This window comes from Lontra canadensis, unplaced genomic scaffold (assembly GCF_010015895.1).
Source record: "Lontra canadensis isolate GAN:19392208 unplaced genomic scaffold, GSC_riverotter_1.0 scaffold508, whole genome shotgun sequence".
NCBI classification, from domain to species: domain Eukaryota; kingdom Metazoa; phylum Chordata; class Mammalia; order Carnivora; family Mustelidae; genus Lontra; species Lontra canadensis.
Window position 1 is genome coordinate 36564 of NW_022631499.1, and position 26687 is coordinate 63250.

Sequence of the window (26687 nt, forward strand, 5' to 3'; positions counted from 1 at the left end):
CTTCTCTCTTCTCTTCCCTCCCCTTCCACTTGCTTCTATCTCACAGGTCAACCCCTCTGCTTCTCCCCCAGGTGAGTAACATCTGTAGCCTCTGCTCACATTGAGTCTAAATTGTTCTTTTAATTTAAGGTACCCCAGAGTTCATGGCCCCTGAGATGTATGAGGAAAAATATGATGAATCTGTTGACGTTTATGCTTTTGGGATGTGCATGCTTGAGATGGCCACATCTGAATATCCTTACTCAGAATGCCAAAATGCTGCTCAGATCTACCGTCGAGTGACCAGTGTAAGTCTTACCCTGATTGATTAGTGAGCTTAAGTCACACCAAAAAAAGGAATGCCAAGCTGGATATCATTGAACCATGCAAAAGGGAGCAATAGTAGAAAGCATACTCAGTCGCTGGGGGAAGAAGGAGTTGAGAGATTTTATTGCATCTGATTTAGTGAGAGCAAAAATAAAGATCAAAGAAGTACCAGTATATTCTGGATTCTCCTTGCACTTAAAGCTTTATTTTGAGATATATTATGTTTAAAAATACTCTCATTACTACTGTTCAAACCCTAATTTATTCTTCTAAGTTCTCATTCCCTCCGACCATAAAACATATTATCTGAGTTAAAAATAATGCTTTTACTCAGGTTGCTTTGTTCACAGACCTTTCCCTAAGTGGTTTAAAATTGATTTATGAATTTATTAAATCATTTATAAGTAACTACAAGGGTTTAAGACTAACAGTAATTTCTGGATCATCTGAATACCCTCACCTATTAGGATATTTCTCCCATTGTTTCAGAGATGTCTGTTTACAGTCAGTGTTCAAAATAGGACCTATCAGGGTCCACAGAAGGTACTTTATTGTATGTCTCTTAATCTACAGCTGTTGCCCCCTACTTTCTTTTTCTCAGGCTGGGCAAGGGCAAGAGAAATGTAGTAAGTGTAGTTTGTTTAGCCTTCAGATAATTCTGATGAGTATCCTAATCACTATTCTACTTTGCCCTTAGAAAGTTCATCTGCTTTGCTTGTTAGATATCTGAGTTCTATATCTATATCCCAAGTTCAATATTCCCCAGTTTTCCCCCAATGCCTAATAATTTACATTATCCCTTTTTTCTTTGGGGAATAGGATGGGATAGTCACTGGAATGAATACCCCTGTATTTTATCTAGAAAATAAATAAATAAATCCTCCCCGCATTTTAGTTAGAATTCTTGAAACCTCAAGAAGTATATTTGATTCCTTGTTTTTCTATTCACCAGATGCTATTTATCAGATTCTTGGTTCAGAAGAACTCTTAGGTATAGTCCTTCATTCCCATTGTCAGAACTCTGATTTCATATCTTACTTAATTCACACCTTACACTGCCATCCTGAAGTAGTTAACATTATGAACTTGTTTTTCTGCTTCACTTGAACTAGTTGAATTTCCTTGCTATTTCTTTTTGGTATAAGAAGCTTTCATGATACCAGTTTGCTTATGAAAGCATGTACAAATTCTTACTATAATCTTCGTTCTTCTTCATCTTTGTCTAAACACCTTTTTTAGTCAAGCCAGTCCTCTTTATTTTTTTATTTTATTTTTTTTTTTTTAATTTTTTAAAAAGATTTTATTTATTTATTTGACAGACAGAGATCACAAGTAGGCAGAGAGGCAGGCAGAGAGAGAGAGGAGGAAGCAGGCTCCCCGCTGAGCAGAGAGCCCGACTCGGGGCTCGATCCCAGGACTCTGGGATCATGACCCGAGCTGAAGGCAGAGGCTTTAACCCACTGAGCCACCCAGGCACCCTGCCAGTCCTCTTTATTATCTTGCACATCTGCCACATCCTTTCCTTTTTTCCTCTCCATTTGTACATGCTATTTACCTTGTATGCATGCTCTTTTGCTATCCAGTCAGTTTTTATACTGGATTTAACAGACTTCCCCCACAAAATTTTATCTGATGGGCTTCACTACGTAATGATTTTCACCTTTTCCAGGCTTCTTAACTGATCTCAATCATAGCGTTTTATTTGTAATTGATTATTTTATTTAGGAGTTCAAAAATTGAATTAATATAAAGCATTTAAAATGGTGCTTAGTATACAATAAGCACTATATATAGGTGCTTGCTGTTTATTTTTACTGCTTTATATTCTTCTTTAAGATTTGTAACCTTATCTTTACAAAGTATTTCTGTTTAATTCTGTCTTTACCTTTAGCACTATCTCAAATATAAAATAAGTCTCACATGCAAACACATGCTACATACCAAGTTCAGAGCCTGACATCAGATAATTAAAGATGAATAACATATATATTCCGTCTTCAGAAAACTAGCTCCGATATAGAAGATAAATGTGTAAGCAAACATTTCTAATTACAGTATGCTGATAAAAGCTTATTAACTGTATGTCTTTTCTCCTTTGGAAAAATGACTATTCAGATCCTTTACTTGGTTTTTAATTGGGTTATTTGTCTTTTTATTACTGAGCTGTATGAGTTCTTCGTATATTCTGGATAGAAATCCTTTATGAGATAGATGATTTCCAATTATTTACTCCCATTCTGTCAGTTGAATTTTTTTTTAAAGATTTATTTATTTATTTGAGAGAGAGAGCCAGGGGGAAGGGCAGAGAGAATCAGAGAATCTCAAATACACTCCATGCTGAGTGCATGGCCCGACACGGGGCTCAGTCTCTTGATCCTGAGATCATGACCTGAGCCGAAATCAAGAGTCAGACACTTAACTGATTAAGCCACCCCAGACACCCCAGTTGTAATTTCTTAATAGTGTCATTATATTACTAGTGCCCTTTAGGACACAAAAGTTTTTCATTTTGATGAGGCCGAGTTTAATGTATGTTATCTTTTGTTTTTCTCATGCTTTTGGTGTCATATCTAAGAATCCATTTCCAAACCTCAAGTCATGAACATTTACCCCTGTGTGTTTTCTTCTTGGAGTTTTATAGTTTTAGTTCTTATAATTAGATCTTTATTTCATTTTGAGATAATTTTTGTATGTGGTGTGAGGTAAGGGTTTTAACTTGATTCTTTTGCTTGTGACAACTATCCAACTATTATTTCTAGATTTCTATTATGTCTAGACTATTATTTCTCCATTGAATGATTTCACCCTTGCTGAAAAGCAGTTGACCATAGGCACGTGAATTTACTCCTGGACCCTCAATTCTGTTCCATGGATCTGTATGTCTTGGCTTTGTAGTAAGTTTTGAATTCGTTAAGTGTGAGTCCTTTTATTTATTCTTCAGGTTTCAGCTCTTCTTGGTCCTTTGCAACTCTATATAAATTTTAGAATCAGCTTGTCAATTTTTGTAGTTCAGCTGGGATCTGGTAAATATGGCATTGAATCTGTAGATGAGTTTTGACACATGACAACCATCCTGAGTCTTCTAGTTCAAGAACATGGGATGTTTTTCCATTTACTTAGATCTCTTGTAATTTCTTTCAGTGGTGTTTTGTAGTTTTCAGAGTATAAGTCTTCTACTTTAATTACGTTTATTCCTGAATAATGTATTTTGGGGGGGATTCTATTATAAATGGAATTGAGTTTTTTATTTCAGTTTTTGATTGTACATTACAAATACTATTAATTTTTGCATACTGAGTTTTGAAACTGACAAATTTACTTGAATTTATAATAGTTTTTTAGTAGATTCCTTAGGATTTTCTATATACAAGATAATTGAATCTGCAAATACAGTTCTTAAAAAAACATAAGACTTGGCAAGTATGGGTATATGCTTTACTTATGAGAAAGAATTAAAAAAAAAAAGGCTGACTCTTAGTTTAATGAACAGAATTTAGGGATAAAGTTGAAAAAACAAAAGACTGGGTAGTGGTTGGTTTCTGGTAATTTTCTAATGTGAAAAAAAAGACCTATCTCTTGATATGTCATATTCCCCTCCCACGGTAATTACACAATCTGTATAAGAGAAGATAAACACATAGTTCTCAACTTTTTCAGTGAAATAACCAATAAGAGTTTATTTTTAAAAATTAACTATAGAAGGGCGTCTGGGTGGCTCAGTGGGTTAAGCCTCTGCCTTCAGCTCAGGTCATGATCTCAGGGTCCTGGGATCAAACCCCACATCGAGCTCTCTGCTCAGCGGGGAGTCTGCTTCCCCCGCCTCTCTCTGCCTACTTGTTATCTCTCTCTCTGTGTCAAATAAATAAATAAAATCTTTTTTAAAAAATTAAATATAGGAATAATAAGTAATTTTATAAGTGAATTATATATATGTATTTATTTATTTATTTATGACATTTCCTAAGGGTAACTTGCCCTTTTTTTTAAAGTTGCCTGGGATTTTATTTCCTTTCATTAACTCCTGATTTTGCTAGAAATGACAGACTAGTTGACAAAATACTATACTAAAACAAATTTGAACCACCTACCTTTTTTTTAAATTAATTTTTTAAATTTTTGACCCACTTCTTTTCATAGGTCCTGTCAAATCCTTTTTTGAATTCAAATATGTGAATTTAGTCATCTATTGTATCATATTACATTAAGATACCTTACCACATCCAGACATTAATTTTTTTAGCTAACTTTCAAGGAAGAGTTGAGATTTGAGGTATAGAGAGACACAGGAAACTGTATACACCTGAAGTATAAATTGGTTCACCAAGTATTTGAGCATAGGGAGCTGTTATAGCAAAGGGCCACAAACTGGATGATTTAAATCGGCAGAAATTTATTGTCTCACAATTCTGAGGCCAGAGGGCCAAAATCAAGGTTATAGCAAGGTCATGGTCTCTGACACGTGGAGGGAAGTACTTTTTTTGTTTCCTCTTACCTTCTGATGGTTAGCTAGCGATCCTTAGCATTTCTTGGCTTGCATCTGCAGCACTTCAGTGTCTGTCTCACATGGTGGTCCTTCCTCATCTGTCTATGTCTTCTCTTCTTAAAAGGACACCAGTCAGAGTGTATTAAGGGCCCTCCCCACTCTGGGGTTGTACTTGTAATTGCAATGATCTGTTTTCAAATAAGGTCAGATTCTGAGATACTGAGGGTTGGACTTTTAACATATCTTTTGGGAGGACAAGAATTCAACCCATAATAGTTCATGCGTTCATCCAACAAATTTTTTTTTAGAAGATTTTATTTATTTATTTGAGAGAGAGACACAAAGCGAGAGAGGGAACACAAGCAGGGGGAGTGGGAAAGGGAGAAGCATGCTTCCCACTAAGCATGGAGCCCGACGATGTGGGGCTCAATCCCAGGACCCTGGGATCATGACCTGAGCTGAAGGAAGACACTTTACCACTGAGCCACCCAGGTGCTCCCAGCAAATATTTAAGTCTACTCTGTTCCAGGTATTTTTCTAGATACTCGGTATTGAATATTCTTAAGTAAAACCCAAATCCTTGTCTCTTAAGAACTTGTTAGGGGAAGGAGAAACGACAAGCCAGATAGTTACCATATGGTATATAAACAGTTATTCTAGGGATAGCTACTTAATGGAAGCATAAAAGAATGGTACCTAGTTGAGTTTGAACAGGTTGGGAAATGATGTTAAGTAGGGAGAGACTAATAGTGTTGCCTGTGAGAAATCTATAATTTGTATATCTATAGAGTTTAGAAGTGGGAAAAGAAAGAAACAAAGGATTAGAGAAGAAAGGAAAACTTAGACTATACTTGAGCATTGGGAGAATGACTGCAGTACTTTAAGACCGGGCTCGGTGTCATAAGACACCTTTATAAATTAGAATTCAGTTAAGCTAAGTTGTTCTTTTTCACTTACCATTTATGAAAATAAATAATACAGAATAAATACGCATTGTAAATATATATCATTGTAAATATATATCATCTTAAGATGGATCTTGATCATTAATTTTGATTATAAGATTAAATATATAACTTTAAATTTTAAGGCTATAAAATTATAAATTTGCATATGGAATGATTTGTGTATTTTATTTACTAACTTAAAGCCTATTACTTTTATTCATTCTATTATACTCTAAACCAGGAATTAGTGAACTATGAACCATGGGCCAGATCTAGCTGGCTATTTTTGTATAACCCGTGACTTAAGAACGGTTTCTACATTTTAAGTGATTGGGGGGAAAAAAATCAAAAGAAGAAAAGCAGGTCATGTCATGTGGGCATTTTAGTGTCCATAAATAAAGTAATAAAGCACAGCCACACTGATTTGTTTCTGTATTATCTTTGTCTGTTTTCACACATGACAATGGCAAAGTAACTGAAACAGACTGTGTCGTTCCAAAATATTAAAATATGTACTGTTTGGGCTCCTAACAGAAAAAAATTGTTGACTGCTATTCTAAACACATGTCACAGAACTTTTTGAAAAAATTCTCCACTGAAGAGTTCTGTAAATAATAACTAATCTGTAAAAGTGGCAGTAATGTTCCTGTAATAGAATGCTTTTTACCTCTGTGCTTATAGTAGATAAGAGAATCTCAATGCAAGCAAGTAGCTACTTAAATTATTAGCTCTGAAAATTTGTGGGCATTCTCTTCTCTCTCTCAAAAGTAGAACTATCACTTTAATTCTGTGATGAAAACATAAGAGGTTTTAACATATAAGCATTTTTTCAGGGGCCATACTTATTACTGGTATTGGTCTTAGAAATAACATCTGCTTGAGGGATCATTCTGGATTTTAAACACAAAGGTTTATGAGCCAATATTTACTTGACAACAATGATAATTTTTTTTTAAATTGGTATTTATTTATTTGTCAGAGAGAGAAGGAACAACAGAGGAAGCGACAGGCAGAGGGAGAAGCAGACTCCTCACTGAGCAAGGAGCTCGATGCAGGACTCAATCCCAGGATCCTGGGATCATGACCTGAGCTGAAGGCAGATGCTTACCCAGCTGAGCTACCCAGGTGTCCCTGAATGTTTTTTTCTTATATCAAACAGACTGGGTAGATGAAATACACATTAGATAGCCATGTATTTAAGCACTCTTAACATACCAGCCTCCTTTGTTGGTCTTATAATATTTCTCTTTTGAAAAGGGGGTAAATTTTGTTATGTGCCAGCAGAAAATGGCTCTGCTGTTTTGTAACCTGTTGTTGGAGACTCGAAATAGGTATTGACTGGGCTGTCTCTGTTACTTAGTGATTAAGTCTCTCTGATTAATCTTGCAAATTAACTTACTTATTATTTCTCTAAATCAAGGTTGATATTGAAAATGTCTCAAGGGATCATGACTGAGCCACCCAGGTCCCCTAACAAATGTATCTTTTTTTGCAGATGCAGATCCGAGCTCAAAATCCCCTTCTTAAATGAGTTTTTCATGTTAATGTAATAGAACTGAAAAAGACCAATACCACTTTTCCATATTCTTAGTATAGTATGTAGCCTGTTTTCAGTTTTTCACCATGTTTTAAGAAAAAATTCACATACGGGGGTGCCTGGGTGGTTCCGTGGGTTAAAGCCTCTACCTTCAGCTCAGGTCATGATCCCAGAGTCCTGGGATCAAGCCCCGCATCGGGCTCTCTGCTCAGCATGGAGCCTGCTTCCCCCTCTCTCTCTCTGCCTCCCTCTCTGCCTACTTGTCATCTCTGTCAAATAAATAAATAAAATCTTAAAAAAAAAAATTCACATACCTTAAATTTATCACTTAACTAGTTTAAGATGTACAATTCAGTTTTTTAATATATTCATATTGAACCTTTCTATCACCCCCAAAAAGAAATTCTGTACCCATTGGCAGTCACTCTCCATTCTCCCTTCCACTGAGGCCCTATCAACCACTAATCTACTTTATGTCTCTGGATTTGATTTGCCTGTTGTGGACATTTCTTACAAATGGAATCATATGATATAGGACCTTTTGTGTTACACATTTTCTATTACATCTTTTGTATTATGCTTTGAAAACATTAGCACAGTGTTTTCAGGGTTTACCCATGTTGTAGCAGGTATTTCATTCTTTTCATCAGCATTTCATCCTTTCTTATGGCTGAATAATATTCCATTGTATAACTGTACCACATTTGTTATGTTCAGCAAATTTTATTTCTTCCTCCTTTTCTCATTGTTAAACCATTTGAACCTATAGCTACCGTCCCTTCTGGAGAGGGACTGGGAACAGAAAGGATGAAATGTATAATGTCTTAAAAGACATATATAATGTCCCAGAGCCTGATTTATCAAGTCTTTGTTTATACATATTCTGTTGATAGCATAGCATATGGAACATTGTAGGCACTTAGTAATATTTTGAAGAATAAATGATTGTTAACTAGAGGAATCCCAAATACAGTTGGTCAGACATTGTGTAGGTTTGGGAGTTTGAATTTACCTTGCAAAAGAGGAATGAAACATAAGGCCACCTTTGAAGTAGTAACAAAATTATCCTAAAATGAGGGCGCCTGGGTGGCTCAGTGGTTGAAGCCTCTGCCTTCGGCTCGGGTCGTGATCCCAGGGTCCTGGGATCGAGTCCCACATAGGGCTCTCTGCTCAGCAGGGAGCCTGCCTCCTCCTCCTCTCTCTCTCTGCCTGCCTCTCTGCCTACTTGTGATCTGTCTGTCAAATAAAAAAAAAAAAATTATCCTAAAATGAAATTGAATCATAACAAGTAGAAACTGATACACATATAAAAGCAATACATTTTATAGGATGAGTAAAACTATTTGGTACAAATAGAGCTGGAAACAATGACTTTAATAATTAGAAAAAATCAAAATTCCAGGATATGAAGTGTATTTAAGAAAGCCATCTATACACATACTTTTCCATTGATTCTCAAATGTCTTATTTGTAATTTTTAAAAAAGATATATTTATTTATTTTAGAGAGAACGAACAGGAGGGACAGAAGGAGATAGACTCAGGCAGACTCTGTGCTGAGTGTGGAGCTGAACGTAGGACTCATCCCAGGACCATCAGATCACAGCCTGAGCTAAAACCAAGAGTTGGATGCTAACCAACTATGCCATCCAGGCGCCCCTCATAGTTGTAATTTCTAAACAACTATTTTATAAGTAACTCTTTCCGTTACGAGGCTAGGTCTGTATTTTGTTGAAGTATGTCACCATTATTTTTTAACACTGTGATCACTTGCACTTTCTTTTCTGAGATTTCATAGGGAAAACCAGATCGTAATTTCACTTATTAATACCTCAAATGTTTCCGGCCACTTGGGTGGCTTAGTCGGTTGGGTGGCTGCCTTTGGCTCACATCATGATCCCAGGATCCTGGGATTGAGCCCCACAACAGGCTCCCTGTTCGATGAGCAGCCTGCTTTTCCCTCTCCACTGTTTGTGCTCTCACACTCTGTCTCTCTCTTTCTCTCTCTCAAGTAAATGATGAAATCTTAAAAAAAAAAAAAACCCTCAAATGTTTCAGGCAATTCCTGATTCATGAAACCTTTCTGATTGAGACCCATCGTTTTCACTTTTAAGAGCTATAGGTTTCCTTCACTATCCATAAGCAGAGCATTCCTATGCAATCTTTTATTAGTTGCAAAGGCATAAAGTGAAAGAATTTATATTAAAATATTTTGAGTACTCTCAGACCCTGAAAATAACCACTCTCAGGCTTTTTTCTAATACCTTAGGACATATCTTGCTAACAAACACATAAAATAAGTCAAGATAAAGCGCAGGTGTTCATAGGCATAATTCAAAGCTATAGTATCTTGATGCTGAATGTAGCTCCCAGGCGACGGAGCTTGGCATTGCCATTCTTGCTGCTCAGGGTATGTACTGTGTCTTTACTGGCTCACTGCAAAATAAGCCCTGAATTCTGTTTTCACTTTTTGCCCTTTTTCATAAAAGCAAAAGTTCTCTTTGGTTTTCTTTTGGTTCGTGAAAACAAGTACTAATGTAGGTCTTTCATAAAAGCAAAGTGGCATAATACAAACTTTCAAAAAGCAGGGATACCTATTCCTTTAGATTTCTTGAGTGAAGGGACTTACATGCTAATTAAAAGAGGGAGGAGCTCAGCAATTGTTTTCTTTAACCTAGAGGAGACTAAATAAAAAGGAAGAAAAATCATAATTGATGATAAAGAACTTGATAAGATTATACAACATTACAAAGGCCTGTAGGGGTTTGAGATTCTATCCATTAAAATCTTTTGAGGAGATTAAGATAGCAGCTACTAGACTTGAATGATTTAGCTCAGTGGTGTCAGACTCTTTTTATCAGGACTCTTTTATACTCATAAAAATTACTGAAGACCCCAAAGAGCTTTCATTTGTGTTATATCTATTTTACCATATTAGAAATTAACACCAAATTTTATAATGTATTGATTAATAACAGAAAAAGCCCAATATATGTTGACATCAATAACATTTTCGCAAAATACAATTTTTTCCCAAAACTAATTTTAAAGATTTAGTGAAAAGAACAGCATTTTTACATTTTTGCAACTGTCTTTAATGTCTGGTTGGAAAGAAGACAGTTGGGTTCTTGTGTCTGTTTCTGTGTGAAATCAATTACAATATTTTTTATTTGGTTGAAATGTATAAAGAAAATCTGGTCTAATGCAGATATGTCATTGGAAAAGAGACACCCCATAGATCCTCTGATAGAGTTTTGAATACTATACGCTGAGAGCCTCTAATTAGATCTTTGCTACGCAAAGTGTAGTTCCCAGACGAGCAGATTTGGTATCCTAGGGCACTTGTTGAAAATGTAAAATTTCAACCCCATCCCAGACAAATCAGATCAAAACCTGGCATTTTACGATATCCAAAGATGATTCATGTGTATATTGAAGTTTGAGAAGTGTGAGTGGAAACAGTGATCACCTCAGATCCTTTCTAATTATGTGTACCATAGACCAAGTAATATAATACCAAAACGTTAACTGAAAATTACTGTTCTGTCATTCATGAAACCTTTTTACTAACATTATAAGTAACCAGACTGATTTAGAAATTTTACCCTATTTAATTGCATTTTTTTCTGACTTATTTAGGAATTGCTTTTTTTTTTTTAATATTTTATTTACTTGACAGAGAGAAATCAACTAGGCAGAGAGGCAGGCAGAGAGAGAGGAGGAAGCAGGCGCCCTGCTGAGCAGAGAGCCCGATGCGATGCGGGGCTCTATCCCAGGACTCTGGGATGATGACCTGAGCCGAAGGCAGAGGCTTTAACCCACTGAGCCACCCAGGTGCCCCAGGAATTGCTTTTTTAAAAGCAAAATAATAAGTCAAGCTGTAGAAAAGATGGAATAAAAAGCTTCAGGAGTTCTTTAAATCAGTTGGAACTGCGTTAGACTCCTTAGTTTCTAGGGACTTCTGTATGACTCAGTTAAGCATGTGACTCTTGATTTTGGCTCAAGTCATGATTTCAGGGTCATCGGATTGAGCCCTAGCATGGAGCCCACTTAAGATTCTCTCTTTCCCTCTTCCTGTCCCTATCCCCCACTCTAGAACCCACCCATGCTCGCTCTTTATTTTCCTCTCAGCTCTGAAAATTTATTTCTGTATTATCTATAGTCCCTTATTCTGTCCTATCAGTCATTATATTTCTTATCTGGGAAATGTCTTGATTTCACCAACCTCCATCCCCATCTTCTGGCTTCCAATGAAGAATTAAAAATGGCTGTGTCCTTTTTTAGTTTTCTAAAGTTTTCTCATGTTTTGGGTGCTAAGATAAACATGGGGGATTGAAGTAAATCCCTAGCTTATACAATGATTTATGTAATTATATAAACAGTTAGTGATAACTGTTGTGATGAAATACCTCTTGAGTCTGCCTTGGATATAAATTTAACTAATTTTTTTTTTTAAGTAAATGTTAGCATCCCTGCCTAGCTATTACACATTTATAAAGGAAGCGTGCTTGGTTATCTATTGAGAGATCATAGGCCTCCCTAATGCAAATTCCCCCCCACCCTTTCATTCCCTTACCACCACCACCACCATACAATGCCCTTATCGCTCCATATTTCTGGTTTCCATTCCAGATCTACTATGTATACCCTATTAGTAATCAGTAAACATTGAAGTAGTAATTACACTAAAGCAGATGGATTTTATAGACGTAAAGAAGTAGGGTATTTGATCTCCTTTAGAGGGTCAAAGACAGTATTCCTGAAAAAGTAAGTTGAGAACTTTATTGGCCCCCCTGTCACAGAGGTGGTGAGACAAATTTTATATGAAGTAATTATCAGTAGCTTCAGCGCCCTGGCACTTTTTATCAGAAATATTTTAGCATTCTTGGAAGAAAGTCATGCCAGTATCATTCTTCTATGTTCCCATCATATTCTACCTCTGTTTTATTAAAATAATAATTATTATTTGATATTAACTGTTGTCCCCTCCATTAGAACTGAGCCCTTTAAGGACAGGTTTCTTTTTTCCTCTGTAGATCAGTCCACTACTACATGTCGGACCCTGCACCATCTGCAGCGGTGCATTGTCATACAAATATGTGTGATAGCAATGTAAATATTAATAAATATACATCCTTTTGTGCCAGACCTTGCATAAAACACTTTGCAACTCTTCCAACAACCTGGAGTGGGAAGTGAGTAATTGCTACTCTTATCAACGTTTTGTAAATAAAGGTCTGAAGCCCAAGAAGGCTAGCCCAAGATTACATATCTAGAAGACAACAGAGCATTCTGTTATTTCTGTTATCTGATCCCAGATCCTATGCCCATATCAAAATACTATATGAATCTATATGCTGTGCTCATATCAAAATACTGTACTGAATCCAGGTCAATTACAGTGTCAATCTGTGACCTAAAGTTATTTAAACCGGTCTAAGTGCTGATTTGGAGGGGGTAAATGTACACTGTGGCTTAACAATTATGTTCTATAGTGCACTGATAATAAATTGCTACATGTCATTGTCTGTACATGCAGTTTTTTCAGGTCTGTACCTGAAATGTTACTTGTTCAGAGAGGCTTTCCCTGCCCACCCTCTCTAAAATATTTTTCAGTGCATACACACTTTATTTCTGTTCCTTTTATTATTTTCTTTATGGCTTTTATTTTTAAAGAATTTATTTATTTATTTGACAGACAGAGGTCACAAGTAGGCAGAGAGGCAGGCAGAGAGAGAGAGGAGGAAGCAGGCTCCCTGCGGAGCAGAGAGCCCGATGCAGGACTCAATCCCAGGACCCCGAGATCATGACCTGAGCTGAAGACAGAGGCTTAACCCACTGAGCCACCCAGGCACCCCTTCTTTATGGCTTTTATCACAGCCTTACAGTATTCATCTAAAACCCCAATTAGAATACAAATTCTGTGGGTTGGGGGTTTTATCTGTCTTGTTCTTTGCTCTATTCCTAGTGTTTAGAGACTGACAAGTCATAGAGCTCAGATTTTGTGAAATGAATACAGAATTGTAGGGAGTGAAAGCCAATTTTACGTTGCCTATGGAGGTCTCTGGAGTTGTGTCTCCTTAAGTTTAAATCCCAGCCATATCATTTCCTAGCTGTGATACCTTGAGTAAGTTATTTAACTTCTCTGAACCTAAGGGGTTTATGAAGATTAAATGAGAAATGTATGTAGAACATAGCCACGTGCCTGACATAGTTAATCAATCCGTACTTAGTAGGTATTGCTGTTGTTAGCATTAACATCATTATGACATGCTTAGTAGTGTAATAAGTTGTCTCTTGTTCCATTCTTTATCCAGTGACATTCAGTAATTTGCAGTTATTAAAATGTGTTTAATGAACTTACAATAAGTCAAGTTTTAGAACAGAATGAATGAGCTAATGTTTATTTTTCATCTTGCTTCTTGCCAGTAACCTTGGAAAGTGCTTTACATATACTATCTTATTTTTATCCTGGTAAGTAGGTAATACCTTCATTTCACAGATAATAGAATCAGAAGTTAAGCCTTTTGTCCCAAGGAGATGAAGGAGAAATAGTAGTAATAATAATAATAGCAGTAGTGGTGCTGATGGTAGTATCAGAAATCAAGCATCTCTAACATGACATTAATTCAAACCTTAAAATTTTTTCTTGGCCTGTTTTTGCTTTTTAAACTTTTTTTTAGACCTCAATGGGAAAAAAAATCTGAGCATAAAAAAATTAGGGTACACGGGCAGCATAAGGCTGTTATTACAGGTTTGAGCCCAATAGAGAGGGCTCATGATCCCTGTTTAAAGGAGAAAAACTTCAGTTATCTTGAAAATCTGCCATTGGTAATGAGAAAATCCGAGTAAGAGTAGTAATGTCCTTAGCACAATTTTTGTCTGCTCTTAAAAGAATAGAAACTACAGTAAGCAATGGCATCAATTTTTTATGTGAAGGATAGTGTACTTGAGATTGGAGCCACACACAAGCTTTCATATATCCAGAGAATAATGGGCCTTGGGGAATCATGAGGTAAACTAATTTCCTTTGATTGAACTAGCTAGATTTGGTATAGAGTTTGAAGAGGTTTGTTTTCTAATGGGATCATAAGGTATGTTCAAATTCCTGTAAACTAATGGTTCATACCAATAAGAATCTGGCTGAATCCAGCCTCATAACAACCAAGTTAGAAATAATGGGGAATTTTAATTACTTTGTTTGTGTAATTTGACTTTGTCACTGATTCTATTAGCCATTGGATTGCAAGGTTTGAACATTCTGTCTGGGAAAAACAGAATTAAAGCAGTTAGGGTGAAATTCCTTTTAGTTTTTTATATAACAGATTACAGTTCACTCCATTTTTTTTTTTTTTATAGAAACAAGTGAGGCTGATTCCTGATTAGATAGTGTTTGAAAAATTGAGGGAAACATTATATTTTTTTCTTTAGCAGCTGGAATTTTTTTATGCGATCCCAGAGTTCTAAATCCACTGGAATTAGCTGAAAAATGGTTCCTTTATAAATTTTATTCCTGTTATCATCCAATAAATTTGAATTCTACATGTAAAAAAAAAAAAACCTTTGTGTGTCATGGGCTCTAAGGAGCATTTTGCATGATTTTCAGAGGCATTCCATTATTCTGTGATTTGATTAATTTTAAAGGTTCTTAAGCCATCTGTTAATCTTAAACCAAACAGTTCTGATCATCATTGTTAATGTTTTAGGTACTAAAGAACAGTTGTAAAATTCTTATTTCATAATTTCTCAGAAAGCTGGGGCTTTTTATACTCACTGAATGTTGGTCTATAATTCATAAGGCATTAGACTATAGAATAAAAACCAGTGGGATATAGAGAGATGGTTTCTATATTTAAGTTCATTATAAATAACTAACATGCCAAAAGATTCATATATAGATGCTTTGTAGTTGCTGCCTTCTCATTATATATGATTTGTGGTATACCTTAAAAGAAGTGTAGAACTCAGTTGGCTAAAAAAGGGAGGAGTAGGAAGAATATTCTTGTCAGTGAAAATGTGCACTAAGTACTTGGTGAACAAGTAACCAGTTTGACTGGACTTATTTTGGGGAGATAAGAGTAGAGAAGAAGGTGGAAGTTGGATTGTGAGGGTTTTTCACACCAGATTAAGGAAATTAAGAAGGACTGTAAAGTGGACTGAAGTGACATTGAACTAGGCATGGTCTCTAGTATTTGCTTTACCATTGATGAGGCCCTTACCCACAGAAACAGACTGTTTTATTCTAGGTTCTGAAGATAATACAATGTATCTGGCAGGTATCTAATAATGACTAGAGTAGGCTAGATATGATACTCCACAGATGCCAGTTGAATTAATTAGTTAATTCTAGCTTTAACATGGCATTAATCTCTCTGGGCTGAAAATTGTCTCATTTGAACAAGTAGGAACTCTCACTCTTAGTCTTCCTAGGTCTGTGATCCCATGGCCATCTTTAGATATGGAGAACTTTTAACCAGTTTTGAGTAGTGTGGTGTGAGTTGAATGATGTCAGGTGACTGGAAATAGCTAAATGTTAGTTGATTAAATGAAGCCAGATGACTGAGCTGGCCACAAAATAAAATACAAATAGGAGATGGAGAGAATGGAAAGAGTGAAGCCCATCTTAAATTGGTTAAGTTTAAAGAGGAGACTGGACTTGGGTGGTCTCAGTCGTTAAAAGAAGCAATGACTTTGAGAGGTAACAAAGAAATGAGTAAAAATCTAATTTTGCCTGGCCAGAGATCTTTGACTATTGGAGGGACAGTTAGGAATGCTAGCAGCAGAAGTGTTTACCAGTTGCTTTTTTATCTTTGTTTAAAGAGCTCATAGAGAAAAATAGTACTTAAATATTTTGGGAGAAGAAGCATCTAAAAATGACTTTTCTATTATGAATCATGAAAATAGGGATGGTACCATTGAAAGAAATGAGGAAATGTAGAGGAAAACACTGACTTTAAGAGGAATTAGAGCTGAGATGTGTTAACTGTTGTCCATATGTGGATGGTATTTTTATTGTATATGTTGAAGATTCTTATTTTGAATATAGAAAAGACTGGTCTTTATAGATCTAGATACTTGTGCCTCTATTATACCTTCGTCCAAAAAAAAGTGATCTCACTGTGGTTTTATGTGTTGCCCAGCAGTTTTAAAAGCCAAGCAACAAATCACCTGTTTTCTAGCTCTTTCATTTTCATTTAGCTAGGTCCTAAGCAGGCTTACTCAAACATTTACGTTAAAAGTAATGCTGGACCACATTTATTGTATTTCTGACCAATACCTGACATTTTAGACTACCTACTTAGTAATGATGAATTGTGTTGAACCAGAGGTCAATGGCAACTACTTTGAGGTGGCTTGTTAGAATTAGTAGTCATTAGAGAAAAAAAAAAATAGTTATTTCTAGCCTTTAGAGTAGAAGTCTTCCTACCAAATAGCTTCTAAGCTCTTATCTTATGTTACTGTTATTGAATAATTAAAGCCTTAATACCCACTGTCTTGATGGGGATTCCAGCTTACCACATTACGAGGGATAGACTTTATTCTGTTACCCATACTGACAGTGCACTTAAAGGTGCTTTTTCTGTCATCTTTGTTAATGCCATGAAGAAAAACCTTTCCTTAATCACTAAAGTAGTAGTTATTTGGGTCCATGAGATCTTCCTGGTAAATGCAAATATCTTTAGTTGTACATGCACAGTAAGGCTTTCAATAGAAGGGAAGGGAGAAGAGTAAATTCTTACCAATTTTATTTACTAATTCACAGCTGTTTTTTTTTTTTAATCTACCATGAGAGAGTAGTAAGGCTTTAATATCACCTCTTTTTCAAGTAGGTAAACATTTAAATTAGGTAATTTAGGTAAACTATTACCCACAGTTTTCAGCTGAGTTTAAGGGATATGGCCCAGGTTGCGCACACAGACTTGGTATATGAGAAGTAGACCTGAGAACCCCTCGGGTATTGTGATTTCCTTGAGCAGTGTTCTTTTGGCTACATATTCAGAGTTTACATTTTGGTTATTGAGCCATTTTCCTTTAAAAACATAGTTTAAACATGATTAGGGGTGAGGGAGTGTTTCGATAAATAGATTTCTAGTGTGTGTTTTGATGTCAAGGAGGCAGAACCTGTGAACATAATGGGTGGAGCTTTGACCAAGTAAAAATCTCACTTTGCTTGTCCTGGGATCCATTGCTTTTGGAGGAAAAGTAGGAGCAGGAGCAGAACAGTTTCCCTGCCGTTTAGCATGTAGGTTTGTTTAAAGGGCCAATCTAGAACTATTGGCTGAGCATAGTTAAACTCATGTCTGAGAGTTGGAGAAGCATGGCTACTGTTAAACTAGAAGCTGTGCTTCAGTCTGATTTTGATGTCTGCCTTGCTTATGCTGTAGGCTAATTTACTGTTAATTTTCATCTTATCAGTTACCCCCCTTTTTTCTAACTATAAACAAGTCTATTTTGCCTTTTGTGATGGATTTAACAAAGAAAGACTTCTGCTCAGTGTTTGTCATCGTAAATTCTCATTGCTGCTGCTGCCCTCAAAAGGATTGTGTAAATGAGGTGGGTAAGAATTTCGAATATGTACAAAAGGTATATTATAGCCATTTGGTAATATATGTAGCAATATTAAACTGTTTACTTTAGAATGTTTTTTAAAATACGTGAATTTTTGTGGTTAACTTTCACTACATTTTGTATGAGGAGGAAGGAGGCTTTTCTCAATTCTAAATGGTTAGGAAAATTTTTACTTTTGTGAAAATACAAATAAATGTTACTCTGACACATTTGAAACCTGAACTTTTAAGAAGCAAGTGCAGGGGTGCGTGGGTGGCTCAGTCATTAAACTTCTGCCTTGGACTCCGGTCCTGATCCTGGAGTCTGGGATTGAGCCCCGCATCCGCATCCGGCTCCCTGCTCAGCGGGAAGCCTGCTTCTCCCTCTCCCACGACCTCTGCTTGTTTTCCCTTTCACTGTGTCTCTGCCTCTGCCTCTGCCTCTGCCTCTCTGCCTCTCTCTCTCTCTCTCTCTCTCTCTCTCTCTGTTAAATAAATAAATAAATAAATAAAATCTTTATTTAAAAAAAAAAGTGCTGACCATTTTAAGAGCTAGAATATTGAACCAGAAAATATTACATTATGACTCACTTTTATTTTTTCAGCAGATTAGTTGGCAAACCATAAGTATAAGAATTAAAAGAAAAACTAAGTGTATAAGACACACGTACGTCTTCTTTATTTTTCTTAGTTCAAATCAACATTTTGTAAACAATTATATCAGCTCTTAATGTGACTTTGGACAGAGCCACAATTTTTTTTTAATACTCTAAAATTGCACAGAAGTGGCCTTTGTTTTAAGAGAATACATAATTTTGTGTAAACTCAGAAGTAAATTGATATCATTAGATGCTCAAGAAGTACTTTTGTTAAGTGCAGAGAAACATGCTACTCCCATGTCAAAAAAAACAACATAGCATAATATGCCTAAAGAGAGATCCTATGAATTACAAAAGTAAGCAAGAATATTTCTAGAGCCAGTGGGTTGCTGGCTGTAGAAGAATGGGGTATGTCTCTAACCAGATTTTTCTTATGTGTAAAATATTAACCTAACTTATCTACCTTAGTACTCTTTTCTTCTGTTTTGTGTTTTTAAATCTCATTTAGAATAAGTTAGCAAAACTTTGCCTTTACTGGTCAGAACTGGACTAGAATAGTACTTAGTGGGGTCAAATCAGGAAGTAAAGGAAAGAGGGGACATTAGGAGGATTTTAAAGGCTCCAAGTTGATCATCTTTGTTGAAGTATATGAACTAAAAGGGGAAAAGATTAAGACAGAATTTTATATTACCAAATATTTTTTCATCATTACTTTGGTGCTTAAAATCATGTTTTAAAATCATGTTTTAGAGTAATTTTGGATCATTTTTTGATTTAAAAAATCATCAGTTACCAAAAATATTTTTAAATATATTGAGTTCTTTCATTATAAGAAGCCTGTAAGTATGATAATGTATCAAAATCTGTACTTGTTTATTTTAAGCAGCTTTCTCTTATATGTCCCAGATAACTTTTCTGTAGGTCACTTTCAGGGTTAATGAGGTTTCATGCTCATTTTTACATTTTGAGGGTCATTTTCAGTATACAATCCTCATATATTCTTGCTTCTCGAATGATTCAGAAGCCAGATATTTTGATAATCCTGGCTTCTGGATGGTAGTTGACTGGTAGCTGAAATTTCTTTTACCTTTTTCATTATCTAAGTGGGTAACAGTAAGCTGCATTAATCTTTTAATACTATCTGCTGGTAAGGTGTATCTCAGTTTTATTGGCTCCCTTGGTACCTGAAATACATTTTTTAAGTTGGCAGTGGCATCAGAATGTTACATAGCATTGGTATGGAATTTTCTATATTTGAGTCTTGGAAAGGTTAGGAAAGCAACTTGACCTAGTAGATGTGATTGACAGTTGCTGGTTTTGCTGTTATGACATTATATAGCTCATTTGTTCAGCTAGTAGAAATTCCTGTTTGTAGAGCAGTGAATGTAAATATGTTTGCATGGGTAGGATTAACAAAAGTATTACTTTTTTTTTTTTTTAAGTATTACTTATTTTTAACGATAACAAAGGTTGAAAGTAGGTTCACTATAGATCTTGGTGATTCTTTTTCCAAGAGAATTCTTTGGTTCCTTTTAGCCCTAAGCTTTCTGATCCTTAGAGATTGCCTCTGAGTTCAAAAGTGGCCTTAGATCAGCAAACTTAATTCAGAGAGCTTTCAATCTAGATATTACGTCTGATTCTAGCTGCCATGAATATAAGTTGTACAGATACTATCCCCATTTGCTAGACAAGGAATCTGAAATCATCTTTCCAAGATGCCTATAAATCAGAACAGGAAAGTCTTTTAATATAATCAATGCATGTGTGTTTTATTCATATGTCGTCTTACTGCCAGAAGACTAAACTGCATTCCCCTAAAATATATACGTTTATAGAAAAAACATTTCTCCTAATCATATTCTATATTCTCTTTAGCCATTTTCCTGTAATACTTGAGTTGTCTTTACCTGCAAAGGCCAAATATGTATAAGTGTTCCAATTTTACAAGATAACATTCTTTTAGATAATTCTTGCCAATAGTGAATGTTCTGCAGACTTAATATGAGGTATTTTAGATTGCTCTTCACATTATGTTTATAAATAGCATCTTTAAAGTTTGCTTTTACACAGTTTTACATGTTTGTTGTAGAACATTAAAAACAACACAAAATCTCCAGTGTTTTTACTACCAGAGGACTTTTAGACTGTGTCATCCATTTTTTTCTTAAAACAGTTCATATTTTCTAAAGCCTTAGTCTGAAATACCATACCAGTTTGCTCAATTAAAGCAGCTTTTTAAGCTTCAACAACATTATTTTCTTGTTCTCATTAGAATTATTGTATGACGACAAAGACCAGTTGGGAAAACTTAGCTGGATTTGAAAAATAAGAATAAGAATAAGAAGATTTAGGAAAATTGTGACCTTTTAGTCAGTACTTAGAAACTAACCTTTAAGGGACGCCTGCTTGGCTCAGTCAGTTAAGCATCTGCCTTCGGCTCAGATCATGATCCCAGGGTCCCACATTGGGCTCCCTGCTCAGTGGGGAGCCTGCTTCTCCCTTTGTCCCTCTTCTGACTTGTGTGCATGTGCTCTCTCTCTCTCTCTCTGTCTGACAAATAAATAAATAAAATCTTTTTTAAAAAAGAAAGAAACTAACCTTTTAAATGCATGGATTTAACTTTAGGGCCAGCCCTACTGACAGTTTCTTGTTGTAGAAAGTTAGCCCTAGAGATAGAGGTAGAATCTTCTAAATCAGGGGTTTTGAATAATGCAATTAAAAAATTGATGAGAATTATCCCATCACAACTCCAGTATTTAAAGACTTTTTAGTGGGCGCCTGGGTGGCTCAGTGGGTTAAGCCTCTGCCTTCGGCTCAGGTCATGATCTCAGGGTCCTGGGATCGAGGCCCGCATAGGGCTCTCTGCTCTGCGGGGAGCCTGCTTTCTCCTCTCTCTCTGCCTGCCTCTCTGCATACTTGTGATCTCTCTCTCTCTGTTTCAAATAAATAAAAATAAAATCTTTAAAAAAAAAAAAAATAAAGACTTTTTAGTGCTAACCATTTGATGCATTTCATTTCCGTCTATGAGAGGTTATATGCATTTCTGTGATTTACCAAATTATTATCACTAATTCTGAATCTGTCTTATCACTGAGACTGTAGATGATTAAACTTTATACTATATTCTAACTTTTCTAGTCCCTCTCCCTTATTTCCCATTCCTTGTGTTTTATGTGTTTAGAGACCTGCAGTGCTACTTGGGCAGTATATTAGTGCAGCTGCATCAATCCATGTGGTTACTTAGGGTGGGTAGAGAAAATGAGACGTTTTTCTCCATGTCACCTTTCAAGAGTATTTTGTTACATCTTACATATATTTTCCACACATTGATGAAATTTTTATTTGCAAAAAATTTATGTTATGAAGATTCTAAAATACTTCTGGAATACTATATCGTATTACATATTATAGTGGTATTGAGTTTTCTTCTGAAATTAATGAGAAATCATCTTTTGAGTCTATCACTTTTCATTTTATGTTTCATATGTACAAGACAATTTGTTCTTTTATCATGCCAAACCAATCCAAATCCTTAACTCCTATACTTGTTGAGTTTGTTGGAGTACGGTGGTAATAGAATACCTGCCAAACTAAGCATGTGAATTCATGCCCATTCATGGATTCACTATTCAAAGTAGTTAAATACTGTGTTGATTAATGTGTTAAGGAACAAGGCTGCACAAAGATCTAACCTTTTAGAACATTTGGGCCTTCTCTTTAGCCGGTAACTTCCTTTACCTGAAACACAGCAGAATATAGTGACAACAGCCTCAGTTTTTCCTTACTTATATGTGGAGCCCATGGAAGTAAGTGGCCGCACTATCTGACTGTTCCTTGTTTTCTTATGGGAGCTAAATTGCCACTACACAACTCTGTCCCTGCAGTGGACCAGCTCCTGTAGGCAATTCAGAATCAAAGTTCAAAGAACTTACCTTTACTGATCTGTTTCTGTTGCTATTTTCATGTTTCTCAGGGGGTGAAGCCAGCCAGTTTTGACAAAGTAGCAATTCCTGAAGTGAAGGAAATTATTGAAGGATGCATACGGCAAAACAAAGATGAAAGGTAGGTTGCCACTTTGGACTTAGGTATTACCTAAAAACCTAAGATGTAATGATATCCTCTGAATACAATATTCAGTCTAAAGTGTATTTAATACTTTACTTGTGGTTAATTTCTCTATTTATGTCATGTAAATATCTTTAAAAGTAGAGTTCTGGGTGTGCCTGGCTAGTTCAGTCAGTAGGACATGCTACTCTTGATCTCAGGGTGGTGAATTCAAGCCCCACGCTGGGTGTAGAATTTACTTAAAAAATAAAATAGGGGCACCTGGGTAGCTCAGTTGTTAAGCATCTGCCTTCAGCTCAGGTCCTAATCCCAGGGTCCTGGGATCCAGCCCCGCATAGGGCTCCCTGCTCAGCAGGAAGCCTGCTTCTACCTCTCCCACTGCCTCTGCTTGTGTTCCCTCTCTCACTGTGTCTCTCTTGGTCAAATAAATAAATAAAATCTTAAAAATAAAATAAAATAGGGGCGCCTGGGTGGCTCAGTGGGTTAAGCCTCTGCCTTCAGCTTGGGTCATGATCTCAGGATCCTGGGATCGAGCCCCACATTGGGCTCTCTGCTCAGCAGGGAGCCTGCTTCCTGCTGCCCACCCCCCCCCCCCCGCCTGCCTCTCTGCCTTCTTGTGATCTCTGTCTGTCAAATAAATAAAATCTTTTTTAAAAAGAAGAGTTCTGTCCATTTAAGATAGTATTGAGATTTGATAGAGTGAAATGTAAAAATGTGATATGGTAGAGTTTAAGTGAACCAGAACCACCTTGAACATAGCTGTTATATTCAGTGAGACCTACTTATAAAACATAAACTACTTACAAAGCATTAGCATGGTTTATAAAACTCAGTAGGGTTCAGTCTCTCTCTAGCCAGATCTATTGCTTAGTTCTTTACCCCTTAAATTCTATAAAAGGTGAAATAAAATCTTGGCTTTTTAAAATCAGCTCAACTACACATCTTGATTTGCTGTCATTATGCCAGAATTGAAGAGCAAAACATCAGCATTCCTTTCAGTAAAAAGAGACACCTTTGCCCAAAGCTTAGGAGGAGATTTGGCTTAGTCATTTGTACTAACAGGACTTTTCTCAGAGGAGTGGCAAGTATCTGATCTGTCATATAGCTGATTCATCACCCGCTAGGCATGGCAAAGATCCAGTGTCTGTTTTTAAAAAATAATCTACCCTTACCATCCCCACTCACTTTCCAAAAAAGAAAAAGTAGGCTAGCAAGTATAAATATAAATTGTAAATTGAGCATAATCTACCTCCTGAACAATGTGAGTGATAAGGTGTATCAACCAAATTAAAGAATTCAGTATCTTCACTTCTCCAGTCTCATACTCTTTTCATAACTTTGTTATTTGGAAGAGCTTAACATCATGATCTTTAAGGCTGTTTAGTAGAAATTTAGTTTGGGTTTCTAATTTTATACACAATGTTTGGAAAGGAGAGTCCTTCATCTCTCTTAAGAACTTTTTTTTACTATAAACAAAGGAATATTTGTTTCCAGTCTTAGAACATACTACTCTGTTTCTTTTCTGGATGGTACAGTTTACTAGATTACTGGTATTTTGAAACCATTTATCTAAAGATTATTCTACAATCAGACTTCTTGCCTATTACACAAATTGTCGAACAAGGAATTAAAAGAAAATTTATTGTGGTAAATGAAGTTGTAGTAGAAGGTCAAGAACTAGAAATCAGAAAACTTACTTTCAAATTTTGATTCAACCATTTGAGGCTTATAACTATGAGCAAGATTTTCACCTCTCTAAGCCTCTGTTTCCTAATAATCAGAAAATAATATCTCATTGGATGTTGGTCAAGGATCAGATAGGGTCATAAAAAAGAGAAATATTTGTTAACTATAAATTCTACATAAATTATGTGGTATTTTGAAGCTATGACATTCTGTATATTACTTGCCATTGTTAGTACATTGTTAACTAATATGAGATTAGATCACTTAGATTAAAAAGTATTGCTCTCAGCTCTTATTTATAAGTGATGTTGTATAACTTGAGGGTAAAACTACAATCACTATTCACATGGAGCAATATAGAAATGAGTTATAACATTTCCTTTGTTTTTTATTTTTTACAGCCTTTCTTTATTATTCCTAGAATAATTAGCCACACTTAAAAATTATGTTTTCAATCTAATGTCATTTTGTTTTTGTTTCATTTCTCTCTCTTTGGAAGATACTCTATCAAAGACCTTTTGAACCATGCCTTCTTCCAGGAGGAAACAGGGGTACGGGTAGAATTAGCAGAAGAAGATGATGGAGAAAAGATAGCCATTAAATTATGGCTACGTATTGAAGATATTAAGAAATTAAAGGGAAAATACAAAGACAATGAAGCTATTGAGTTTTCCTTTGACTTGGAAAGAGATGTGCCAGAAGATGTTGCTCAAGAAATGGTAAATTATCATGGATGGAACTAGAGGGCATTATGCTAAGCAAAATAAGCCATTCAGAGAAGGCCAGATATCACAAAGATTTCACTCTTATGTGGAATTTAAGAAACAAAACTGATGAACAAATGGGAAGGGAAGGAAAAATAAGATGGAAACAGGGGGAGAGAAACTGTAAGAGACTCTTAACTATAGAAAACAAACAGGCTTGCCTAAAATAGTTAATATGCAGAGATACTCATAGAATATCTCTACTAGAATTTTAATAACTATTCAATAGAAGTTGCCTCTGAGAAGGGGTCAGGTATGAAATGTATTTATTATAACTGTTAATTTTTTATACTTTGAGAGATTTGTGTGTGTGTGTTTAACTTTCATGTATTGATCACAGTTGTTTTATCTGGTTAAGTTGTTGCTTAGGGAAAAGAAGTAAAAACAACCCAGGTTAATATTAATAGTTACATGTGAGCAGGAAATAGAGTGACTAGAATAAAAGGAGCCTTATTGGCTTTATTTATTGTTTATTATTTTAAGAAGTGAGAGTATACCCTACCTTGAGTTTCTACAGAGATGACACCCACCCTGTGAGTATCTACAAAAATGAATGAGAAATGCATAATGCAGACAAGTAATTTCACAGTTTGGTTAAGACCAGTTGTTGTGGAGGTCTTTCTCTTCCCCCTTACTCCTACTTCTTTCCCCAGAAGTGCCTTTTTTTGTTTTATATTTAGTTTGTTTTCTTTTGATGTCATACTGCTTCCTAATGCACTCTTTTATCCTTTAGGTAGAGTCTGGGTATGTCTGTGAAGGTGATCACAAGACCATGGCAAAAGCCATCAAAGATAGAGTGTCATTAATTAAGAGAAAACGAGAACAGCGGCAGTTGGTGCGGGAGGAGCAAGAGAAAAGAAAGCAGGAAGAGAACAGTCTCAAACAGCAGGTAGAACAACAATCAAGTACTTCCCAGGCAGGAGTCAAGCAGATCCCATCTGCCAGCACTGGCATGCCTCCTGCTTCCACCACTTCAGCTTCAGTTTCTACACAAGTAGAACCTGAAGAACCTGAGGCAGATCAGCATCAACAACTACAGTACCAACAAACTAGTATATCTGTGTTATGTAAGTATTTTGGGAAGTGCACACAAGTATACTCAGGATACTCCTAATTGACTTTTCAGCTTGTTCGTTTTGCACTGGCCTCTTGGTTTGAATCATGAATCCACCATATAAAAAGAAATTTGAAATGATCACTGTCTACTTTTTGTTTCTATTCTAACATCCATCACTAATAGACTAGAAGGACAGGACAGTAAGGAAATGTGGTTAGGATATAAAATAATTTTACAGGTTCCAACATCTTGGAAGTTCCAATTTGCAGATTTTAACTTTTCACAATCCCTTAAAATAAAATGTAATTCTGAAACTAGTATTACAGTGTATGTTAACTAACTGGGATTTAAATACAAAATATTTTAAAAACTTAAAATCTACAAAAATAAAATGAAATGTAACTAATAATGAAAAATGAACAAGTTTATCTTAGCTATTTGTGATTGAACCCATTAGTCTGGTTCAACTTTTCTTAGCAATGCTGAATGATGTATAGACTAGAAACTGACAAGGTGGTTAGTTTTCTATAAAACTACCTGCTTAATACAAAGAACACACTGGTCTCGAAAGTTAAGACTTATGGCTTACAGCATTCCATTTTATTTTTCTCATTCTTCAGGTAATAAGATTCTGTAATAGCCATGAAGGTTTTTTTTTTAAAAAGACATTAAACCTTTTTTTCCATATGGATCCTTC

The 26687-nt window shown here is 35.8% G+C and overlaps 1 protein-coding gene across 1 annotated transcript in view; it reads left to right on the forward strand.

Annotated features, from left to right (window-relative positions):
- The window catches only part of LOC116863078 (serine/threonine-protein kinase WNK1-like), a 38712-nt gene extending 12650 nt beyond the window's left edge, over positions 1-26062 (forward strand). The window contains exons 3-6 of the mRNA XM_032850574.1: positions 130-287; positions 22392-22480; positions 24669-24888; positions 25667-26062. Coding sequence (XP_032706465.1) covers positions 130-287; positions 22392-22480; positions 24669-24888; positions 25667-26047 — 848 coding nt within the window. The 3' untranslated portion in view covers positions 26048-26062. The remainder of the gene's footprint in view (positions 1-129; positions 288-22391; positions 22481-24668; positions 24889-25666) is intronic.
- The last annotated feature ends 625 nt before the right edge of the window (positions 26063-26687 follow it).